The sequence below is a fragment of the Crotalus tigris genome, unplaced genomic scaffold, assembly GCF_016545835.1.
Source record: "Crotalus tigris isolate CLP2741 ecotype Arizona unplaced genomic scaffold, ASM1654583v1 scf7180000018651.982201, whole genome shotgun sequence".
Classification (NCBI taxonomy): Eukaryota; Metazoa; Chordata; class Lepidosauria; order Squamata; family Viperidae; genus Crotalus; species Crotalus tigris.
Window position 1 is genome coordinate 582150 of NW_024097125.1, and position 21491 is coordinate 603640.

A 21491-nucleotide genomic window follows, 5' to 3' on the forward strand; every position below is an offset into this window, starting at 1 on the left:
AACATCACTAAATTATCTGTGTCGTTGTGTATATCAGGGAAATTTCATAAATAGCATGTTAGCTATGGACCTACACATTACTATATGAGAGTGGAAAATAATATGGTATCATAATAAAACTGAATTCTGGAGTACATTATGATAAGGTTAGAACATAGCCAACTGAATAAAATAGACTTGCTTTAACGATCATTATCAGAATGCAAATATAGTCATAACTAAATTTAAGCAAAATAGATTGATTTAATCTATGGATACTTTGCCTTAGGAAATTCAAATTTAAGAAATAAGCAGGGTGATTCAGGGACATAGCTGAAGCTTCAGTTCAATTTTTTAGCTTTTGTGGTTTTGCTAAGTCTAAAGTTATTTGAACATAGTTTGTTTTGGCTGTTTAACTTCCTTTTCCTAAGCTTGTGCATTTCAAAATGCTCAAAGGACTAAATAAAAAACAAAAAAGCCCACACCCTTTCAATGGATACTATGCAAATTATAAGAGTAAACAGCAATATTTATGTACAATTGATTTAATTAAATTCAAAACAACGAACAAAGAGTGATTTGTAACCCTCATAAAAATAACCACCTATGTTGCAAACGTTTTCCAGTCAAATAAATAGCATTTATCTATATGGAATTTATAGAAGATTGCCTACTTTGTCCAAATACAGTAGAATTTTATGAGATGTTGATCATAACATCTATTGCCATTAAAATATCATTAAAAACATTTTCAGATTGTCTAGTGCTAATGATTTCTCAACTGATTTTTACTTGCAAAAATCAAGAGCTTTTAACTTTGTAGTCCAATTAACACAAAATTAAAAAATGCTATAATATAGTCTTATGTATTAGAACTGAGCATGTTCTGAAAATGACTTGGAAGATATCCTTCAAGCTTCACTGCTATTCATTAAAGAAGACATGTTTTTTATCATGCTTTTGTCTGGTCCTGAAAAATATGCTGTTTTGTTTTCTTAAATCAGCAGCAACTTTTTTTTAGGCTTGAGAAGAATTTTTTAAAAAGCTATTTTAATTAGCTAACACAAAAATATTCTGCTCAAATTTCTGCATACTCTGAAGGACGTTTTTCTGAATTATTTTTTAAATTTATATATGCCTACCATATATGCTGATAGACAACACATTCCTCAGAATATTTTATCTTTCTATATTTTGATTGTGGTTCCTGTCTCTGCATATATGCGAATTCACTCATTCATTATTCTCAAGGTTTTAAAAAATTAACTATGGTGGATGATCTTGAGATATTCAATAATAAATACAACATAAGAAAGTGGCAGGACAAACCTACTTCAGTAGAAAACAAACATAGGAAGAATTGACTCTGTTACCTGTGATCCATAGGAAAGCTGTTGTCTGGGATGGGCTGGGATGGAGGCAAGTGAGTTGGAAAAATCCGGTCAGGTTTAGAACTCTGAACCGAGTTTGAAGATGCATGATGCAGTGGTGAAACTGGAGTGCTTGATGGAGTTGGTGGGTTAGAAGTCCTCATTCCCACTTGTGGCTTCTGATCATAGGCACTATTTGTTAAACAAGGGGAGAGATAAATGGCTTTCTCAAACAGATAGATGGATTGATTGTGAACCATCAATGGATATGGATCTCAGTTTCTAGCATATCCCAGTTAGACTTGATAGCACAATCAAGACCATACACAATCTTATCTACATCTGATTCCCTTTATTGTTTTGGTGAGAATTCTGAGGGTTTCGATTCCAAAATACAGCTGAAGGGCACAATTTTAGGGAATATTGATCCAGACAGACCATATGTATAATTCTGAATTTTATTTCCCCATTTGCTTCCAGATTGTTTTAGCCATAATTACATTATTATACTATAATGGCTGAGTTTAGATATCATGTAAAGTCCTGAATTATGATTTACAAATGCAAAAACTAAGTTCATATTATGCACATAGGCAACACCAAATACACTGTAGCACAAAGCACAGTATTTAATCAACTTTCTCTGGCCCAATAACTAAGTCTAATCTTGAACATGAGACCTTGATTCTACTAAATGATCAAAGCATAAATCATTCTTTATCCAGAATTATTTCCTAACCCAGTTAGGAAGTTCTGGATATAATATACATAACAAATGCACACTGATTATTCTTTGTGCTTGTTAGATACATCTGCTATTTGTTTGTAGAGTTTGTTTGTCTTTCTTTTTAAGAGTATGTAGAACAAAATGCTTGCACCACAATTTTTATAAAGATTGTTTTGCAGCTTTATAAAGATTTTGGATCAGACAAGCTGATTTCCCAAAAGAACTTTAAAGCTGTAGAATATAATAAAATGGTTAAAATTTAAATTTTAAAAAATCAGAAATATTTCACAAACATAAAAGGAAAACATTTACTAGGCTGACTCGTTTACATAACAGATTCAAGCTTTGGAGTTTCAAAGAATTTACCACAAAACTGTTAAAAATGATCCTCTGTGCCTGAAAACTCTTATTTAAAATAACATCTTGTCAGTTGTCATGTGGTTATCAAATTTCTAGGTCATCTAATTCTAATATGAATCTGGCCAGTATTAAGTGAAAGAAGAAGCATCAAAGATGCAGATTGGGATTTCTCAGGTATAAAGTAAGATTGAGCTGCATTAGGAGTAATTCCAAAGCCTGATAGGAATTAGAAACAAATGCATTGTCTTATCAGTAAGCAGAATAGTGAAGCTAGTCTTTCACTGGATCACTTCAGAATATTGACTTAAGATGACTGGAAGATATAAGATGCTAAATGGATAATTGGAAGTCAGAGACTGTATTGTATGTTGTTTCATTGTTTGAAGTTGGATTCATTTTTAAGTTTTATCAACCTCTTAAGAGTTATCTTCAGAGCAACCTAGAACTAAGGAGAAACTTCCTGACAGTTAGAACAATTAACCAGTGGAACAACCTGCCTCCAGAAGCTGTGAATGCTCCAACACTGGAAGTTTTTAAGAAGAGACTGGACATCCATTTGTCTGAAATGGTATAGGGTTTCCTGCCATCTAGTCCAGGGGGTTGGACTAGATGACCTCCAAGGTCCCTTCCAACTACTACTACTACTACTACTTATTATTACTATTACTATTATTATCCTTAAGCAGGAAACGTGTCAGTAAAATGACATCTATGTTTTATTTGCATTGTTTCTATAGGTGTATGCCTGACTGTATGCATGTATATAAGAAATTTCAATTTCAAAAGAATTTAAACATGACATATTTGATTAGAACAAGTGAATAAACCTGTTAAGAATCCATATCCTTGAAAGATGAAGGAAGTCCAGGAAATTTGGGGAAGGGAAAAAAGGATTTCCCTTATATGAATCTAGGAGAAGAAACTTGTTATCTTCTAGATACAGCTGAATTACAATTCTCAGCATTCCCTATTGATGACCAATGAGAAATGGGTTCTGGAAAATCCAGAGAGGGGACAGATAATGCATCATCATTCAGGAGTTTGTTGCCATGTTAGAGTTAGAAGCACTGTTAGAATGTTAGAAGCATACAGTAAAACTAAAATAAAAATACCAAGTTATGCATATTACAATGATGCTATTTTTTCTTCAAAAAGGTTAGAGTCTTGGTTGCAAAGTATTTGAACTCCCCAGGGTAAATACATTGCTGCAAAGCACTCTGTGGGATGAATAAAAAGGCAGACACTTTATACCCATCCTAATGCATCTGGACACTACTTATGGACCTTTCTTCCAAAGGAAGCATTCCTCATGCCCACTTTGATTTCTTTTTGGCAATGGGCTTAATTTTCCCAGGTTTATACTATTGAAGATCATCACCATCAGATTGCTTTTGATACTTTTACAGAGCATATGAACCAGATGTTATGTTCTGTTGCATTTTTATACTTTCTTTGTCACTGGAAATTATAGAAATGAAATAAGATATAAATGAAAATGAATGGAGGCACAGTTTTATTTGCAATGCAGAATGTGTGAAAGAAGCAGTTCCAAAGAAGAAAAACACTTTCTGCTTAAGGGAAGTGATAATAACCCACATATTTTTTACTTCAACTCCCATAATCGTATATCATTATGCAACTTTAACAAGCTTTCAGATCATTGTCCACCCTGACTGCACTATGATGATTCATAATTTCACTTGTTTCACAATCATTTGAAACTGGGAAAAGGGTACCCCTTTTGTTTGGTACTGTTCCTGTAACAGGTGCAAGCAAAGCCCCTGTTCTTGTTTCCATAAAGGCAGAGTCCTCTTAATCATGCAGTAGCTGCAAAACTATGACAGACCACCGATTCAGGCAGCATAGCAGCCTGATGAGGCAGTTAGAGAGAATTAACTAATATACAGGTATCAGATGTCACTTAAAGTGGAGGTTGAATACTTATATAACAGTGTTTACTGGCTCCTGATTAGTTTGCAAAACAATTTTATTCTGATTTATTATTCCAAAAAAAATTTCAGCACTGTCCTCTTGTCCCTTTGTTCATAAACTGGAATAGATAGCTTCCAAATGTGTTGAACATCTCAACCAGGAACTTTAGTTTAATCTCAACCTACACTCAACGAATCAATACCAGTTTCATCATGTATGAGTCTCAGTGGAAGGTTCCAGATTCAGCTACAATTATTTGCATGCAATGGAGGGTGAGCACTTGTAATCTTTTCCAGAAGCATTCCTGTATACCTTGTTTGATCATGCCCTCCTGACATCAATTGTCAATGGATAGATTAACAAACAGATGGTCTGTACATCATAATATGCAAATCAGAAACTCTGTTATGGTATTAGAGAAGAACGAACTAGAGTGCTAACATGACAAAAACTCATAGGCTTGTTGGCTGCATCTATTGGCAAAAGCATTCAAGTGGGGGCAAACAGAAGCACCGCACGTCTATTTATAGAGGAAACACTATATTTTTCTATATTAGCCGTGTTAAGCTATGTAGGGAATTTTGGGAGTTGATGTCCACAGAGTTTAACAAGTTTAAGAAACCAAGATTTAGAAATGCTGATTTAATTATTTTAAAAAATATATTTTTAAGAATACAAACTAAACAAAAAATCCAAGTGTTCATGCAGCCAATACCATTTCAGCCAATACTGTTTCTTTTTTATGAAAGAGAAACCCCTATATCTAACGGAAATAATTTAGCCTATTATTTATGGAGATTCTCAGTCATCTGAGATCATGGTGATCCCAAAGGTGCTTTTTCAAAAGGCAAACTGAACTTTGGGATCAGGGAAAAACAAAGTCTAATTTGCTTTTTGAAAAAGCATCGTTGGGACAATTTTCCCAAACTAGCTTATTTTTCTTAGGACTAAACAGGACAAGAATTTATTTCCCCACTTACAAACTTGTATGATCAGCTATAGCTATGTCACAAGACCAGAACCTCTTCCCAGGATGGAGAAAAAATAGATTTCAATTCTCTCATTACTGTATCATCGTGATGTTAAAGTTTCTACTGAAAGCACTAATGCAAAATAAACTAGTTACTTTACCTGACATTGTACAGGCACTTTTCTCCATAACTGAATTTGAATGGTTGTTCTTGACTACAAGCTGAGCTGAGTTCAGAACATGGACTGTGGGGTTCTTTCTTGATTTTCACTGAAAGACCATGAAAAGCCACTGGAAAGATTAAAAAAACAACAGGAAGAGAAATTAATTTCAAGTAGGTAAGAATGTAAGCATGATATATGTATAATACTGAAATTCATTTCAAAAATAATGCCAGACTGCCTGAATTTTCTATACTACATGGCATTTAATCTTCTAGCTTCAACCTTGTCCTAAGTTACTTGCTGTGTGGCAATAGCCTGGCAAAGGTTTAATTCAATATATGCTGTGACTGAGGACCAACTGTAAGTAGGAATTTGGCCAGATGGAATAGCTTATTGGTCAAGAAAGTAAAGGTTTTTCAGTACTAAATTAAATTGGATATAATGGAGAAAGAGCTTGGGGATTTTTTGAGTAACTATAAAGAAAAATTTATAAAAGTATGATAAACCTCTTGGCCTCCAGAAGTTAATGAAACATGATTCCCATCACTATCAATCCGATTGGCCAATAATTAGGAATAATGGGAAGTGTAGTTCAACAATTTGGACGTCCTTAGATTTCCCATCCTTGCTTAAGAATAAAATATGATGGCAAACATGTTTAATATTTACAACTTTAACAGAAAATATAATTTGGATAAAGCCAAAGAGCATCAGGACTAAAAATAAAAAAAGACCAAACTATTTATATAATCAACATCATCAACAAAGGACGCAGTAGGCCACAGACTAGTACTTGATAGAGCAGCCATGTTGGAAAAAATACTCAAATGACAGAATGTATCAATACCAACAAAGATCAGAACTGTGTTCTATATGATACTGTAAGGACCTGCCTCAATCCCTCTTCCCAAGAAAGCAGAACTTCTGTAACAGCTTCATTCCAAAAGGAACTTTTATTGGGAGAAATTGACAGGAGGCATAGAATTTCCCATGAGAATCAATAGGTTACAAGAGTAACTGACAAACCCCACCCCAATAGCCCATCCGGTCAGTTCATATGTGCCAATCTCCAGGTGTGAACCCACTGTGGGAACGGGGTTGATAAGATGCCGTTCCCAAGGTTGTTAGACTGTTAGGTCTTCGCTCCTCTTCTTCCACAGTTAGAGATAAGGCAGATGGCCAAAGGCACATTCCATTCTCACCCAGGCTAGCAGCAAAGGAAATAGATCAAAGAGCAGGCAAGCAGAGGAAAGCGGAGAGGATACATTGTATTGCCTATAGCTTCCCCCTTTCCCCCAGCAGTATGGCAGAACCCACAGAAACACAGAATAAAGAAATCACCCTCCTCCCAATAACTGGCTTCTGACATGTCACTCCCCCTTAAAAAAATGAGAGGTCCACCTGCAGAGGGAACAAGATAGGGAGAGAAAACACTTATGGGTTAGTCCAGCTTGTCAGGGTATTTAGCATGAAATTTATTAAGAAATTTTGGAGGTCTGACATATCGTTTATGAACCCACTCATTTTGGGAAGGAGGTAGGTCTTTCCAAGCTATTAGGTATTGTGTGGAACCATAATATTTTCTAAAGTCGAGGATTTCTTTGACCTCAAAATTTCTCTTTCTACTATGATCAGGGGAGGAGGAGGGGCTACAGCTGGCTTTAAGAGCAAGATTAATTCTTGTTTTAATAGACTGCAGTGAAATACAAGATGAATCTCTCTTAGTGTTTTGGGGAGTTCCAATTCTACCGTCACCGGATTTATTATCCATTTAATGGGAAAAGGACCCATAAATTTTGGTTCCAACTTCTTTGACATTTGCAGAAATTTTCAATATTTAGTGGACAGGTATACTTTCTCTCCTATTTGGAAAGGTTTCGGTTCTATTCATTTTTTATCTGATTGAATCTTGTATGCCTGCCTAGCATAGTCTAAGGCTTTTCTTATGACCGGTCAGTTGTGCTATCCATTCCTTCAGAGAGGGGATGGTGGGTTCATTATTTGGTAGTTCAGGCATTGGGTAAAGCTTTGTCCCGTTGTGACTTGGAATGGCACATTCCAGTGCTGAAGTGAACGGCGTTGTTATACGTGACTTCTGCAAAGGGAAGCAGATCAGTCCAGTTGTCTTGCTGGTAATTTATAAAACATCTTAAGTATTGTTCCAGTACTGAATTTGAACGTTCTGATCCACCATTCGTTTGCAGATGGTGACTAGATGGCAACGCCTGAGTGGTCCCCAAAAGGTCCAGGAAAGCCTTCCAGAACTCAGATGTAAACTGCACCCCCTTATATGATTTGTTGTGGGGCTCCATACAGTTGGCATATGTGTTGCACAAATAGCTTTGCTAACGTCTTTGCTGCAGGGATTTTTTGACACAGGATGAAATGCACCTGTTTTGAGAACAGGTCTGTCACTACCCAAATGACAGTGTTCCCTCCACCCTCTGGTAATTTCACAATAAAGTCCATAGAACTGTCCCTCCAGCGTGCTGGGGGGTTGCCACCATCTGCAACAATCCTGCCATCTGTCCTTGCCTTCATTTGGCTGCTGTGCAAACAGGACAATGAGCCACATAGCTGGATGAAATGTCCTTTTATATCAAGGGCCACCAAAACTGCTGCTTTCACGAATCCGAAATGCCCAGCTACTTTGGAATCATAACAGAGATGCATGAAGGTTAGTCTTTGGCTTTCCAAAGCCAAAGTAGTCCATCATTCATTATGCAAAGGTTCTTATGGTTTAGAAACCATTTGCCCTTTTCTAAGGCTTGTCTGAACTCCACCCCCGCCATGCTTTCTAGTGGTTTGAGATTTTTTGTTTGTCTTCGCATTACTAGAGTTGCTAGTTGCCTCAATGTCATAAGTAGGTCTGTTATCTCAGTTTTTGTGCTATTATATTGTGGTAATTGTGACAGAGCATCTGTTAGGAAGTTTCCCCCCCCCATAAGTATCTAATGGTGAAATTGAAATGATGGAAGTGTTGGGGCTACCTTGCCTGTTTGGGGGATAATTTCCTGGGTGTTTTTAGAGCCTCTAAGTTCTTATGATCAGCCCATACTTGGAACGGGATTTTATTCCCTTCCAGGAAATGTCAGGAGAGCCCAATGAATGTCATAGGCTTCCTTCTCCCACACTGCCATCTCTGTTTGGTTTCTGTGAGTTTTCTTGATGTGTACGCACAAGGTTGTAATTTCCCTTCATTATTTTCCTGAAGCAATACTGTACCCACTGCTACATCACTAGCATCTGCCTGAATGATGAAAGGCTTTTCGGTGTCTGGGTGTTTCCAGACTGGCTCTGCCAAGAATAGCCTTTTCAGTTTCTCAAAAGTGGCTTGGCACTTCATAGTCCATTTCTGTGTCTGTCTGGGCTTCAGTTTCCCCTACCCCTTAGTTTTTAACAAATTTGTGATGGGTAATACAACTTGGGCAAAAGGGGGGAATGAATTGACGATAAAAGTTAGACAAACCAAGGAAACTTTGTAGTTGTTTCCAGGTGCGGGGTGGAGCCCATTCTAACATTGCTCGGACCTTTTCAGGATCTCTATACCAGTGGGAAATATACAGTACCCTATGTAGTCAATCCTTTCCTTGTGGAATTTGCATTTGGACAATTTGCATGCAGGCGGGTGGCTCATAATTTATTTAGCATCTCTCTAACCAGTTTGACATGCTCTTCTTTGGTTTCCATGAATATCAGGATGTCATCTAAGTAAACACCTTGTCGAGGTGTTCCTGGAGCACTTCATTTATCAGTTGCATAAATATGGCAGGTGCCCCTTGCAACCCAAACAGAAGCACTCTAAATTGGAAACACCCCAGGAGGCAATTAAATGCCATTTTCCAGTCATCTTCTTCCTTAATTCTAACCCAGTAATACACCTCCCATAAGTACAGTTTTGAAAAAAAAATTCCCTTCACCAAGTATGCTAACATGTCCTTTATTAAGGGGAATGGGTAGGGATTATTCTCACTCACTACATTCAGATATCTATAATCAATGCAGGGGCGAAGAGAACCATCCTTTTTCTCATGGAATAGCATGGGGGCTACATTTTTTGGCTTCACTGGTTATATGAACCCTCTTGCTAAATTCTTGTCTATAAATTTTTGTAACTCCTTCAACTCCCAGGAGTTGAATGGAATACATTTTCAGCTTAGTAATTTGTCTGTGGGTCGGTGGAGGGGCAGTTTGTCAAACCTCTCTTCACTGAACTCTTCAGCTAGATCCCAATATTCCTCAGATATTCTTTCTAGCCCCCCATCATTTGCCACGGCTATACCTTCCAGACCTCTATTCCCTTTTAAGTCCGGATTGCTCCCTTTCCGCCATATTTCCCTTTGGGGAATCTTTCTCCTGTCCTCCAGTCTATTCTTGGGTTCCACTTCATTAACCACACCATCCCTAAAACAAGTGGGCACTCAATTCCAGGAGTCAGCACGAAAGTTAGTCTCTATGTGATCCCCTATGGTTAGTTGGATGGGCTGCATGGCGAGGATGGCTAGGGCTCTCTTATGACGGACCCATCTAATTGGCCATATTCTTCCATGTAGTTCAGGACATGGCCCAGGAAGAACCCCAATTTCTCAAGCTCTCCATTGTACTTTACCCTCAAGGGTGGGAACTTTCATCCAGACCAGTGACCTCTCCTCTATCTGGCCCAGTGCCCATCTCCGTTGGCTGGCACAACTCGCGCTGCCATCTCCAAGGTGCTGGTGGGTTCACAACTTTGCTCTCCATGCACTCTTTTCTGCCATGCCCATGATTATCGAGCCCCAGCAGAGGTTCACTTTCTCCTCCTTTAGGGAGTCAAAAGCGACCCTCAGCATATAGATTGCTTGCTCCAGGAACCACTAGAATGGGCTGGTCTCTTGTCCTTTTCCTCACTGAGATGGAGCGGCCTCTCCATCTCCAGCTTCCAGTCTGGCTGGTAGCTGCCCCATTTGAGGATCACCTTTCTGGCTTTCTGATCCCAGTTTTCCTTTTTTCCAATGTCCATTGATCACCTCGGTTTATTTCGGTGCTCAGTGGCCACAGCTTCATCAGAGGAACTGGAGGACTGTAAGCTGCCACCACTTAGGCCAACCTGCACAGAAGCTTCCCCGATTAGGTTGCCTTCCTCCTTCTCCATGCCATGGTTCGACATCATTTGCATGGTCCCCACGGTAAGGGTCTTTCTTCCGGGCTGACCTAAATTGCAGATCCTGCCTAATGTAAGGACCTGCCTCAATCCTTCTTCCCAAGAAAGCAGAACGTCTGGAACAGCTTCATTCCAAAAAGAACTTTTATTAGGAGAAGTTGACAGCAGGCATTGAAGGCAGGATCTGAGAATTTCCCATGGGAATCAATAGGTTAAAAGAGTAACAGCAAACTCCACCCTAATAGTCTATCTGGTCAGTTCAAGTGAGCCATCTCTAACTGTGAACCTACTGTGGGAACGGGGTTGATAAGACATCATTCCAAGGTTGTTAGGCGGTTAGGTCTTTGTGTCTCTTCTTCCACAGTTAGAGATAAGGCAGATGGCTAGAAGCACATTCCATTCTCACCACAGGCTGGCAGCAAATGAAATAGATCAAAGAGCAGGCAGATAGAGGAAAGCAGAGAGTTTACATTGTAGGGCCTATAGCTTCCGCTCTTCCCCCAGGAGTATGGCAGAACCCGCAGAAACATAGAATAAAGAAATCACCCCCCTCCCAATAACTGGGTTCTGACAGATACTCTATGAAAGCAAAAGTCAGACTTCGGGGAAAAAGGAGAGAAAGAGTATCTTTTTTTGAAGGATTTTTGACATTTTTGAACTTTGGTATTAGACAGGATTACTGAAAATATCATAGACAGTCAAGAAAACAAATCAGTAAGACATTGACCAAATCAACCCAGAGATCTCACTTGAGAAACAAGTAACCAAGGTCATATTATTTTATTTTGGATAAATTAAGACCTAAATGGAGAAAGCTCCAATAGTGGGAAGGAAAGAAAAGAGGATGACCAAGAGCAACATAGATGAATTCAGTTATAGTGGCAATGGCATGGTTGAAAGACCTGAAAGGGCAGGTTAGAAACAAATCATCATGGAGAATATTTATGTGGTCACCATGGATTTGATGGCATACAATAAAAAAATTAAACTATCAAATTTTCTTCCTGAAATCTACCATCAATTATTTTTCTCTCTCAGAGCTCATTTTTTTCTATAAAAGGAGATTTACACATGTACAAATAAGTTTTTATATAAAGATATAATATCTATAGGTTAACCACATCTCTATTAATTCCAGTTTGATACATTCCAGCATTCATATAAAATTCATATAAAGTAGGGAGGAGCCAGTCTATTTTGGGGCAGATGCAAACCATTCCATAACAATTAGGCTACAACAGAGAAAAACTGCCTTCAAATTCTTAGCCTCAACTGAGGTAAGAATCAAAAGCAATGGTCCCTCATAGATTAAATGGGAAGAAGACAGATTGTACCTGGATGACATGGTCCCCAAACAGGAAGCCAAGCTATGTAAGGCTTAATAGATACATACAAAAACTTTGAATTCCGTGCAGAAACCTATAAGCACTCAACAGAGTACCCACAATAGAGTACTCACAAGACGGGAGTTATTTTGCTGCAGCAACTCTCCCCGATTAACAGACAGCAGCTGCATTTTCTACCAACTGTGGTTTCTGGGTGGTCTTCAAAGGCAATCTCAAGTTGTGTACAGCAGTGTAATTAAGAAGTGATGAGGGCATGAGTCACCATCAGTGAAACAAACCTTAACTATCTGCATTTGCTTTTAATTACCTCATGCCAAAAATACTGTAGGTTTCAGCATAAAATGCTTCAAAATAGTATTTTTAGTTATAAATTAAATACGTCTTCATTGAAATCCTAACTCAAAATCATAATGAAATACCATAAGCAGCCCTGTGAACAGGCTGTTATTAATTTAGTTTTCTAAACTGTGGGAAAACCTTTAATATTAATACAGTTCATAAGTGTTCAACAGGGCATATTAATCAAGCAAAGTGTCTTGCACAAAATTTGGTATTAAGGAACTGTCGCCAATTTAGATACTTTTCAGACAAATCATGGAGTCTAATAACCTAATGGAAAGAAGGTATTATGCCTCCCAAACATCACTGCTGAAAATTATGAACGAGAAACATTTTTATTGTAGCACCATCTCCAACTTATAGGCTATTTTTGTGAATTTGGTTGAACTCTTTGGGAATAAAATGTCAGATGTGCTATGCCTTTGGTCAAATTCAATATGACCCTTCTTAGAAATATGAGAACCAATGTTTGGTATCAAATTAATGATACCAAAGTTAAGACTGGCTTTCAGAAATGATTGCACAGATTTAACCTCTAACAATTTCATTTGGAGATAAGGTATTATGCAACACATTAGTATGTAGTATGATATAAATTCTCTTCTGAATATGTAAAATAATATCACCTTGTAAACAAAAAACTTTTAATTTTGCTTTTTAAAAAGAATTTTTTAAGGAAAAAGTTCTACATCTATCTATCTATCTATCATATATATATGTGTGTGTGTGTGTGTGTGTGTGTGTGTAGGTCTTTGGTTGTTCGGGTTTCTCCTGCATAAAATTGGAAGTGTCTTGGCGACGTTTCGACGAAGTCCCATTCATCATCTTCAGGCTGGTGTTTTCAGCTTCGTGCTTCGAGCAGCAATGTGTGGTCTTAGCTGTTTCTTCCTTTTAACTGCCAGTGGGGGTATGAACTGATTGGGTGGAAGCTTGGCTGTGTTCTGATTGGGTGGAGGTGTGTTCTGATTGGTTAGGGGCTTGGCTGTGCTCTGATTGGCTGGGGGGTTGGCTGTGCTCTGATGGGCTTGCTGCTCGAAGCACGAAGCTGAAAACACCAGCCTGAAGATGACGAATGGGACTTCGTCGAAACGTCGCCAAGACATTTCCAATTTTACGCTGGAGAAAACCCAAACAACCAAAGACCTACATATATATATATATATATATATATATATATATATATATATATATATATATATATACTGGAAAATTTGCATAAAAATACGACTCCTGGGCATGTCTATGGTACATGCCCTGGTGTTCGTATTTTATTTGTACCATATATATATATGTATGTATGTATGTATGTACGTACGTACATACATACATACATACATACATACATACATACATACATACATATATATATATATATATATATATATATATATATATATATATATATATATATATATCATATTTATACAGCTACAACTCAACTCAAGTCACCCTGGGTAGAGAAAACCAGAATCTAACAAAAAAGAAAACAAACCATAATACATGAATCAATAAACATTAATTAAGTAATAAAATAGAAATTCAAGCAGAAATGTCATATTACTATCCCTAGCAATCTAAAGATGTCTCCTTTATAGGGTCACATTCTTTATCAAGTAATAGAGAAAAGTCTATTTGATAGTAAAAGCAATAACAGATGAGATTTTGGGATACTGTTTCAAGGTCCTTCAGATATCTTGAAATAGTCATTCCTACTACATGCAGTTCAGCCTGTAATTATCTTTTCTGCTGGGCCATATAAATAAGTAGCAAAGTGCTTCTCCAAGGTCTCTTAAAGTTACAGCTTTTCTTGAAGTATGAAACCTCAGTATTTTGTTCCCTCCTCCCTCCAAATAACAATTTTAGGGCATCATTCAAGAGATTAAAGAAGAAAGAAGAGTTATTTGCTTCCAAGAGGCCTCCTACTTCAATTTTCATCCATTTAAAAATTGAAAAGCAAACATTAAAAGCATGAACATTCTCAGGTCCATCCTTCTGCTTTCAGATTCTCGTGCAACTCAGTGAAAGTTCAAGAAACTTAACTGTAGTCCCAGAGTTATCAATTGTCCCTCCTGTAAAATATCTCTGCTTTGTCCCATGTATTTTATCAGGTTCTAGTAATTATATTTCATGCTACTGATAGTGTATCATGACTTTGATCAAAATTTTCTAATCTGGCACATTATTTTTGTTTTGAAAAAGCGAGGCTTTAGACCAGCAGTTCTCAACCTGTGGGTCGTGACCCCATTTGGGGTCGAACAACCATTTCATGGGGGTCGCCAAACAAGGCTGTCCGCCATATTTTCCCCTTTTCTTTAGCTGTGTTATTCCCTCTTATTCTATTGGCTTTCGAACACCAATAGAATAGACTCTCTTGAATAGAGTCTAATTCTATTGGCTTTCAAAAGCCAATAGGAATTGTCGAGGCTGTCTCTGCCCTGCTGAGCCCACCAAAAGTCCCATTCTGCAAACGGTGCTGCAAGGTGAACTTTCTGGAAAGCTTCCCTCCCTGCTGAGCAACTACTAAAAGTAAGTAAAAGAGGGCCAGGGGTGGGAGGTGGGAGGCCGGCAAGCGCAGGGAGGGTTGCTGGCATGCATGGGGCCCGGCAGGTGCCTTACCTGCCTTGGACTGGGCCAGCTGGTGGCCCAGCCGGTGGTCGGCCTGCGCCATTGCTGCCACTTGCCGTGGCCACCCAGGAGCACCTGGGCCTGCCTGCTGCCGCCTCGAACGGGCGGTGGCCAAGTAAGGCTAGCGCAGCAGCGGTGGGCGCAGGGAGGGTTGCTGGCATGTGTGGGGCCCGGCAGGTGCCTTACCTACCTTGGGCTGGGCCAGCTGGTGGCCCAGCCGGTGGTCAGCCTGCGCCCTCTCTGCCGCTTGCCAGCTACACCTCGGCCAGTGCAGGGGGCGGCACCATGCATGCGTGGTGCTCCCGGGCAGGGAAATACAGGTAGTCCTCAACTTACAACCGGTTGCAGGGTCGCCTCATTAGGAAGGTTGAAAACCACTGCTTTAGACCATATACAGAGGGTTTCGATTTTTAAGCGCTGATCTTTTATAATACATGTGGAATCTATATCTTAGGCCCTTTTCCATTCTCAGTTTGTTGGCTCTGGTTTCTTTCTTAATCCATAATGAGAAACTATTTTTCCCAATTGTCTTTAAAATGAAGGAAACATACAAGCTCAGACAGCATCTTACATGACATATCCCAGGGTATCTCATCACAATATGAAGAGACAGTAAAACAACTTTTCAGCTCACTGAAACAAGACTTTTCAAATGTATTACATTCATTTTATACAATTTGCTTTTCTTTCCCACATAGAATTGGTGCATGCAACAGACTATTAAGTACTAAATTATTCCTTATAAAATCACCATCAACAGCAGTCATGATCAACACTAATTAAATAACTTTCTCTGAACATGATGTCAGCCTGTTGCTCTGCTACAAGATATATTTTCTTTTGCTTCTGATACAAAGATAGCAAGGTTCAAAGTGCAGAGCTACTATCCTGGAGTTTTAATTAAAAGTCCATGCCATCTTTTTCAGAGTCTCAAGATATAGTGTCTGAGGCCAGCAAAATTAATTTTTTAATGTCATCACAGTGCATCTGAAACCTGCTAAAAATGTTTTTCTGTGTCTGGTCAACATCTATCAGGTGCTTGCAGGGAACTAAATGTTCAAGGATCAGTGCAAAAACTGGTGAGATTGGTTGAACCTTTGGTTCACGCTTTTTTATGGCTGAGGATCACAAATTAGCTATTGTTTTCTTTTGGAAACATTATTAAAAGGGTGGGGTATAGCATCTATCATCAGCATAGAAATATAAGCAACACACATAAACAAGCAATTTAATATGATATTACCCAGCTCTCTGTTACACCATTCCATGGAATACAGAGGCAGAAACTTTCATACAATACTTAAAATTCCTTCTAGAAAACAATGCCAGATTTCAAGCAGATTTCCATTGTCTGAAAAAATAATACAAGCTATTCAAATAATCACTTCCAATTTAGCAATCTGAAAGATTACTCTGGCTTGGTGAAATCTCATGTCACATACGGATTTAAGTGCTCACAGAACACAATTAATAGTTATATTTTTTCCTCTGATTCAGTTTCCTGATCTTCCTAAATCTTATCTACAACACCTATAATAAATGAGGAGAGTAAATATCAAGTAAGTTTCTAGTAAACTTACATTTCTCTTATTCAGCTTATACTTAAGAAGACAAGTGAAAACATGTGCTTAGAGTTTTTTAATGTCTTGGAGATCTAGATGTATATGGATTATAAGAGCATTCATTCTACACATGAATTATAATGACCTTTATCAGGCCACATAATATGCAGAACACTTTGACTAGAAAATATGGTAGGGACAGTGGATTTAGAAGAACAGTAAGACAAGCATTACAGTTTCTTACCAATAGCTGTGTTGTTTGTTTGTTTGTTTGTTTGTTTGTTTCTTTGAAGAAAACCTGAATTTGAACAGTCCCAAAACTGAAACACCTAGAAAATCTGACCATTTTGATGTTGGCTTATCACAGATCTAGCTCACTTCACATTGTAGACCTGCCTCCTGTGAAACTCTCCTTTCTTCTCAAAAAACATTAAATGCACCCCCACAACCAAAGCATATGAATCTGAATCATAAAAAAATCAGCTAGAGATTCATGGGCCAAACCTCAAAGAAAAATATTGCTGATAGTGATTCAGAATAAAAAGTTGAGTAGTTTCTGGTGTTTTAAGTTATAACACCTGGCTTAAATGCCGATGAGCACAAACTCAACCTTGAGATAAAACATGTAATGCTGAGGAAAGAAAAAAAAGTGAAATAGAAGAAATGTGAATGGATATCATTATCCTAAACAACCTGTCATCCTAAAAAAAGTCATATTGTGTTAAATCTTTGGAGCTAAAAGATTTTCTACATTCAGATATGGAAGACATGCACTATCATTTGACAGTGAAATGCAGTTAAATGTTGCCAGCTGCAGCTAACTGGGACTTTACAACCCTATATACAAAGCACAATTTGTCAACAAAAGAAATCATATTTTTGAATACTTTCCTTTTAAGCAGGAACCTCAGAAACACAAGATTTCCTCCAAACTGTATATTGGAAAGGATGCCTTGGCGATTCTCATATCTCTGATTAACAAGCTCAAAAGCATTTACCATGATTTCTTCAAAAGGTTTTACTCACTTTCAGCCCCACCAAGGAATTTTGGAAATGGTGTGGTATGGAAAGTCTTACAACAATGTCATGTGTGAAGGGGCCCATGCTTTTTCACAAGGGCTTCCAAGGGCCAGCCATGATCTGGTCTCAGAAGATCTCATTTTGTCTTGTAGGTGATTAATGGATTAAGATGGCCTCAATTAACATGCAGCAAAATTCTAGACGCAAAAGAGTCCTGACTGATAAAACTCACAGTACTGAAGATTCCTTAAACTTGTCTACCTGCTCATGCATAAGACTCAACCAGCAAGCGTTCAGATGCCTCACTGCTGCCTTTCAAAGATTCTTTTCCACTACATTTCCCCCTGCCAAAGTCTCCCTCCCCTTCTTTTTCCAGCACGCAAAAATCCATTACTAAACAGCCTAATCTCAGCTATCAGTGCAGAGTGCCTTTTAGGGAGCCATTAAACCATTTCTCTTGTTTACAGTGCCTGAAGAAAGATGTGAATTATGTCTGTGACAAAGTGAGTGATAACATTTCCAAACTCAGATCAAAATGCAAACTGAAATACATTTAAAGGACAAAGTCCCTGGGTAGAGGTTGGTTGGTTTGAGTTTTGTTTTTGTTTTGTTTTTGAGTTTTGGGTTTTTGTTTTTTTGGGGGGGAAATATTCTTCACCTGTCTTGAGTTGGGAAAAATTTCCTATATAAGTTATTTTTTTCTCAATTTTTTCCCCTATAGATCTTGTAGGGAAGGGAGGGTAGAAGAGTGTGACTGTTTTGTTTACACTAGAAGAAACATTTATTATCTCAATCATCTTTGGTTAGTATAATCCTACTCAAAAACATCAAGTGAATGCTTCCATAGATCATCCTGACAGTGCTCCTGAGAAAATATTAAATATAAATACCATATTTCTGATGCAATGGCATGCATTAAAAATTAAAAAGTAATGACTTCAACCATGATTTTTAAAATTTCTTTCTTTTGTTACTTGCATCTACACTTTGATTTATGCATACACATAGACTTATCAGAGAGATGCAAGATGACAGACTTGATGGAAGATTGCTATTCTTAGTTATCTCTATGACATGGAGGAAAAAAAACTTGAAGCATGCTGAATATACAGCTGTGGTTACTTATATCCAGTATTTCTCAAGTGGCTCAGAAATTCAACATTTGAGATCTGCATGCATTCAGGTTGAATGATGGAAGATTAAAAAACTTAAGAGCATGAGTCATTTCCCATCAAGAACTCTGGCCAAGGGGCAAAGTACATAGTTCAGCAACAAAATGTTAAGCTGCATATATAAGGCACTTTGTTAATGTTCTGGAAAATGAAGGAGTCCCATGTGCTTCACTGCCCTTATGCAAACTTTCTGATGAAATAAAATCCAGAAATTCAAAGAATATGTAGTGAGTCTGAATTAGAAAAAATCACTGAAAACTGCACCTTGCTGAATAAGAAATTTTAAGTGCGGTTGTCTTAGACAGAAACTCTGTCTAAGCAGTGCTAAACATATTTAGGAACTATAACCCATAATGTAATATTCCCAATATACCAATTCTCTAGAAGCAGCTGTTAAAAAACAAGTTTAAAGGAGAGCTATTTTAATGAATACTTTTAATTTTAGGGTTTTTAACCTCAAAGAAGAATAAATTGAAGACATTTCACACTGTAGCATAGAAATATGAACTTAAACAATTTGATGGATTTGATTATATGTCATCAAATTAGTATCAACTTTTAGCAACTGCACAGATTTTTTCTCTAGGAGGATTTGTCCCTAACTTGATCTTCCAGTTCTTCCAATGGTGCAGCATCACTGCTATAAACTGAGCCTATTCACATCCTATCATTCTCTTTTTACCCCCTTTCCTTCCATCTTTTCCAGCACTAGATTTTTTTCAGAGAACTGGCTGTTTGTTTAATGTGTCCAAAATATGCTAAATTAAGCCTGGTACTTGTGCTTGGGTGTGAATTCTGAATTGATTAATTCTATGATCTATTTGTTTTCTTGGTTAAACCTGGTATTCCTGGAGTCTTTTCAATAGCAAAGGTCAACAGCATTTAATTTTGCTATCCCACCTCTCCGAAGTCCAACTTTGTCATAGAATGTCATAAGAAAAATAACTGTATGAGTCTGATCTTTGTAAATATCATGCCATCTCAATAGATTTTCCAAGCAATATCTTCATTGCTAATCTACCAAGAACCAATGTGAAAAAAAAGATAGACTCCTTTAAATATCCTTATACTAAACATAGTTAAATCTAGAATATGATGCAATATGATATGATAAGAGACACTAATTTTCATGGTTTTAAAAGGAGACTGGCAAATGTATGGCAGTGTTGGACTACTGTTGGCTGCCAGTCCTGATGACTTATCTGAAATTGCAGACAGCATGTCTTGAATACCAGCTGTTACAAAGCAACAGTTTAAATGAAACATGGAAACTTACACTCCTGTAGTTAAATAGGATACTCAAGGAATGTATTATTTACTAAATATGGTACCCAAGGAATGTATTTTAATGATTTTTGAAATACTTTTTTTCATTCATTCTTTAAAAAGATATGTTTGACATGACCTAGATTTAATAATATGAAAAAATGGAATTATTTTTATATTAATATTATTTGGATCTTTTTTATTTTTTTATTTTTGGCTCATTTTAATCATTACAATTGCTTATGATGTTATCATCTCTATTATTGCTGTGGAATATTTTTGTTGGCCATAATGTATTTATTTGCTCACTCTGTGACACAGCATAATGGATTATATGAGTTAATAGTTTGGTCTAACTAGTTATTTTTTTCTTATACTATATGTTCTTGATAACATAAAAAAGGAATGGCTGGCAAGTAAACCACAATTTATTTAAAAAAATAATAATGTTCCTTGAGCTTGATTCCTATAGTTGATATATGATCATGCCTATATTATATTTTTCTCAACAATATAGAAATGGTTTGCCATTGCCTTCTTCCTAGATTATTTTTAGCTTCCTAATCTAGTCCATAGCCCTGGAGGGTTCCCATTCAAGTAGTAAAGAGGTCTGATAGATTATTTTTGAGACAATTACATTACTTATAAAAATAGACTACAACATGCAGTCCATAAAATAGTAATTGAATGAAGCATAATATAGGCAGTTGGTCTCACTCTTAAGTTTCAGAGTATTAGAATTTGGACCACAAGTTAACAGTGTGGTTGTCTGAAAGGTTGAGGGTCATTTCTTATGAGCTTGATGGTGCAGTGGCTAGAATGTAGTATTGCAGGCTAATTCTGCCTATTGCCAGCAGTTCAATTCAAGGTCAGTAAAATGAGGACCCAGATTGCTGGGGGCAATATGCTAACTCTGTAAATCAATTAGAGATGGCGATAAAAAACTTTAAGCAACATATAAGTCTAAGTGGTATTGCTATTGCTGTTGTTATGAGACGCCTTAGAGAGCTCTGGGAAGAAAGTGCTTCTAAGATTAATTTTTCTTTTTTCCTTTCTTATTCTCAATAGTTACAAGAAATCCTCCATTTTATATGCATATGAACTGAGAAGTAGAAATATTTGGGGATAGGGGCATGTGGCACACATATAGTAGATGTATGCATGATTTTTTGATTTGCATAATTATTAATTCACACCTTCTTCTGAAAGGTGGCGATTATTGGGTCATAATGCATTTGCTTTTACACACAGTAAAGAAAAATTACCAGAAACTAAAGTTTATTTTCACACACGAAATCAAAGACTAATTAGATAACTAGGGAAAAAAAGAGCTTTCCAGTGTTCTTTGATTTTTGTGTGCAAATATATTAATTGGGATGTTTACATCCGAGAATGTGGGCCAGTCCACTAACTCTTAACTATAAAAGGATGCAAGCAAGAGGAAACTAGCCAAATATGCAATAGACGATGGTATTTGGAAATATTTGGATGTATGGCAAAATTAGAAATAAAAGATCAG

At 37.3% G+C, this 21491-nt stretch overlaps 1 protein-coding gene across 6 annotated transcripts in view; it reads right to left on the minus strand.

The window, feature by feature from the left end:
* ETV1 (ETS variant transcription factor 1) overlaps window positions 1–21491 on the minus strand; it is a 140299-nt gene that overhangs the window by 70484 nt on the left and 48324 nt on the right. For all 6 annotated transcript variants that reach the window (XR_005558140.1, XM_039355282.1, XM_039355281.1 and 3 more), the window contains exons 6-7: window positions 5500–5629; window positions 1353–1541 (exon numbers count right to left, since the gene is read on the minus strand). Coding sequence is in view for 5 of the 6 variants with exons in the window: in XM_039355282.1 (XP_039211216.1) it covers window positions 1353–1541; window positions 5500–5629 (319 nt within the window). In the remaining variant the exon portion in view is untranslated. The remainder of the gene's footprint in view (window positions 1–1352; window positions 1542–5499; window positions 5630–21491) is intronic.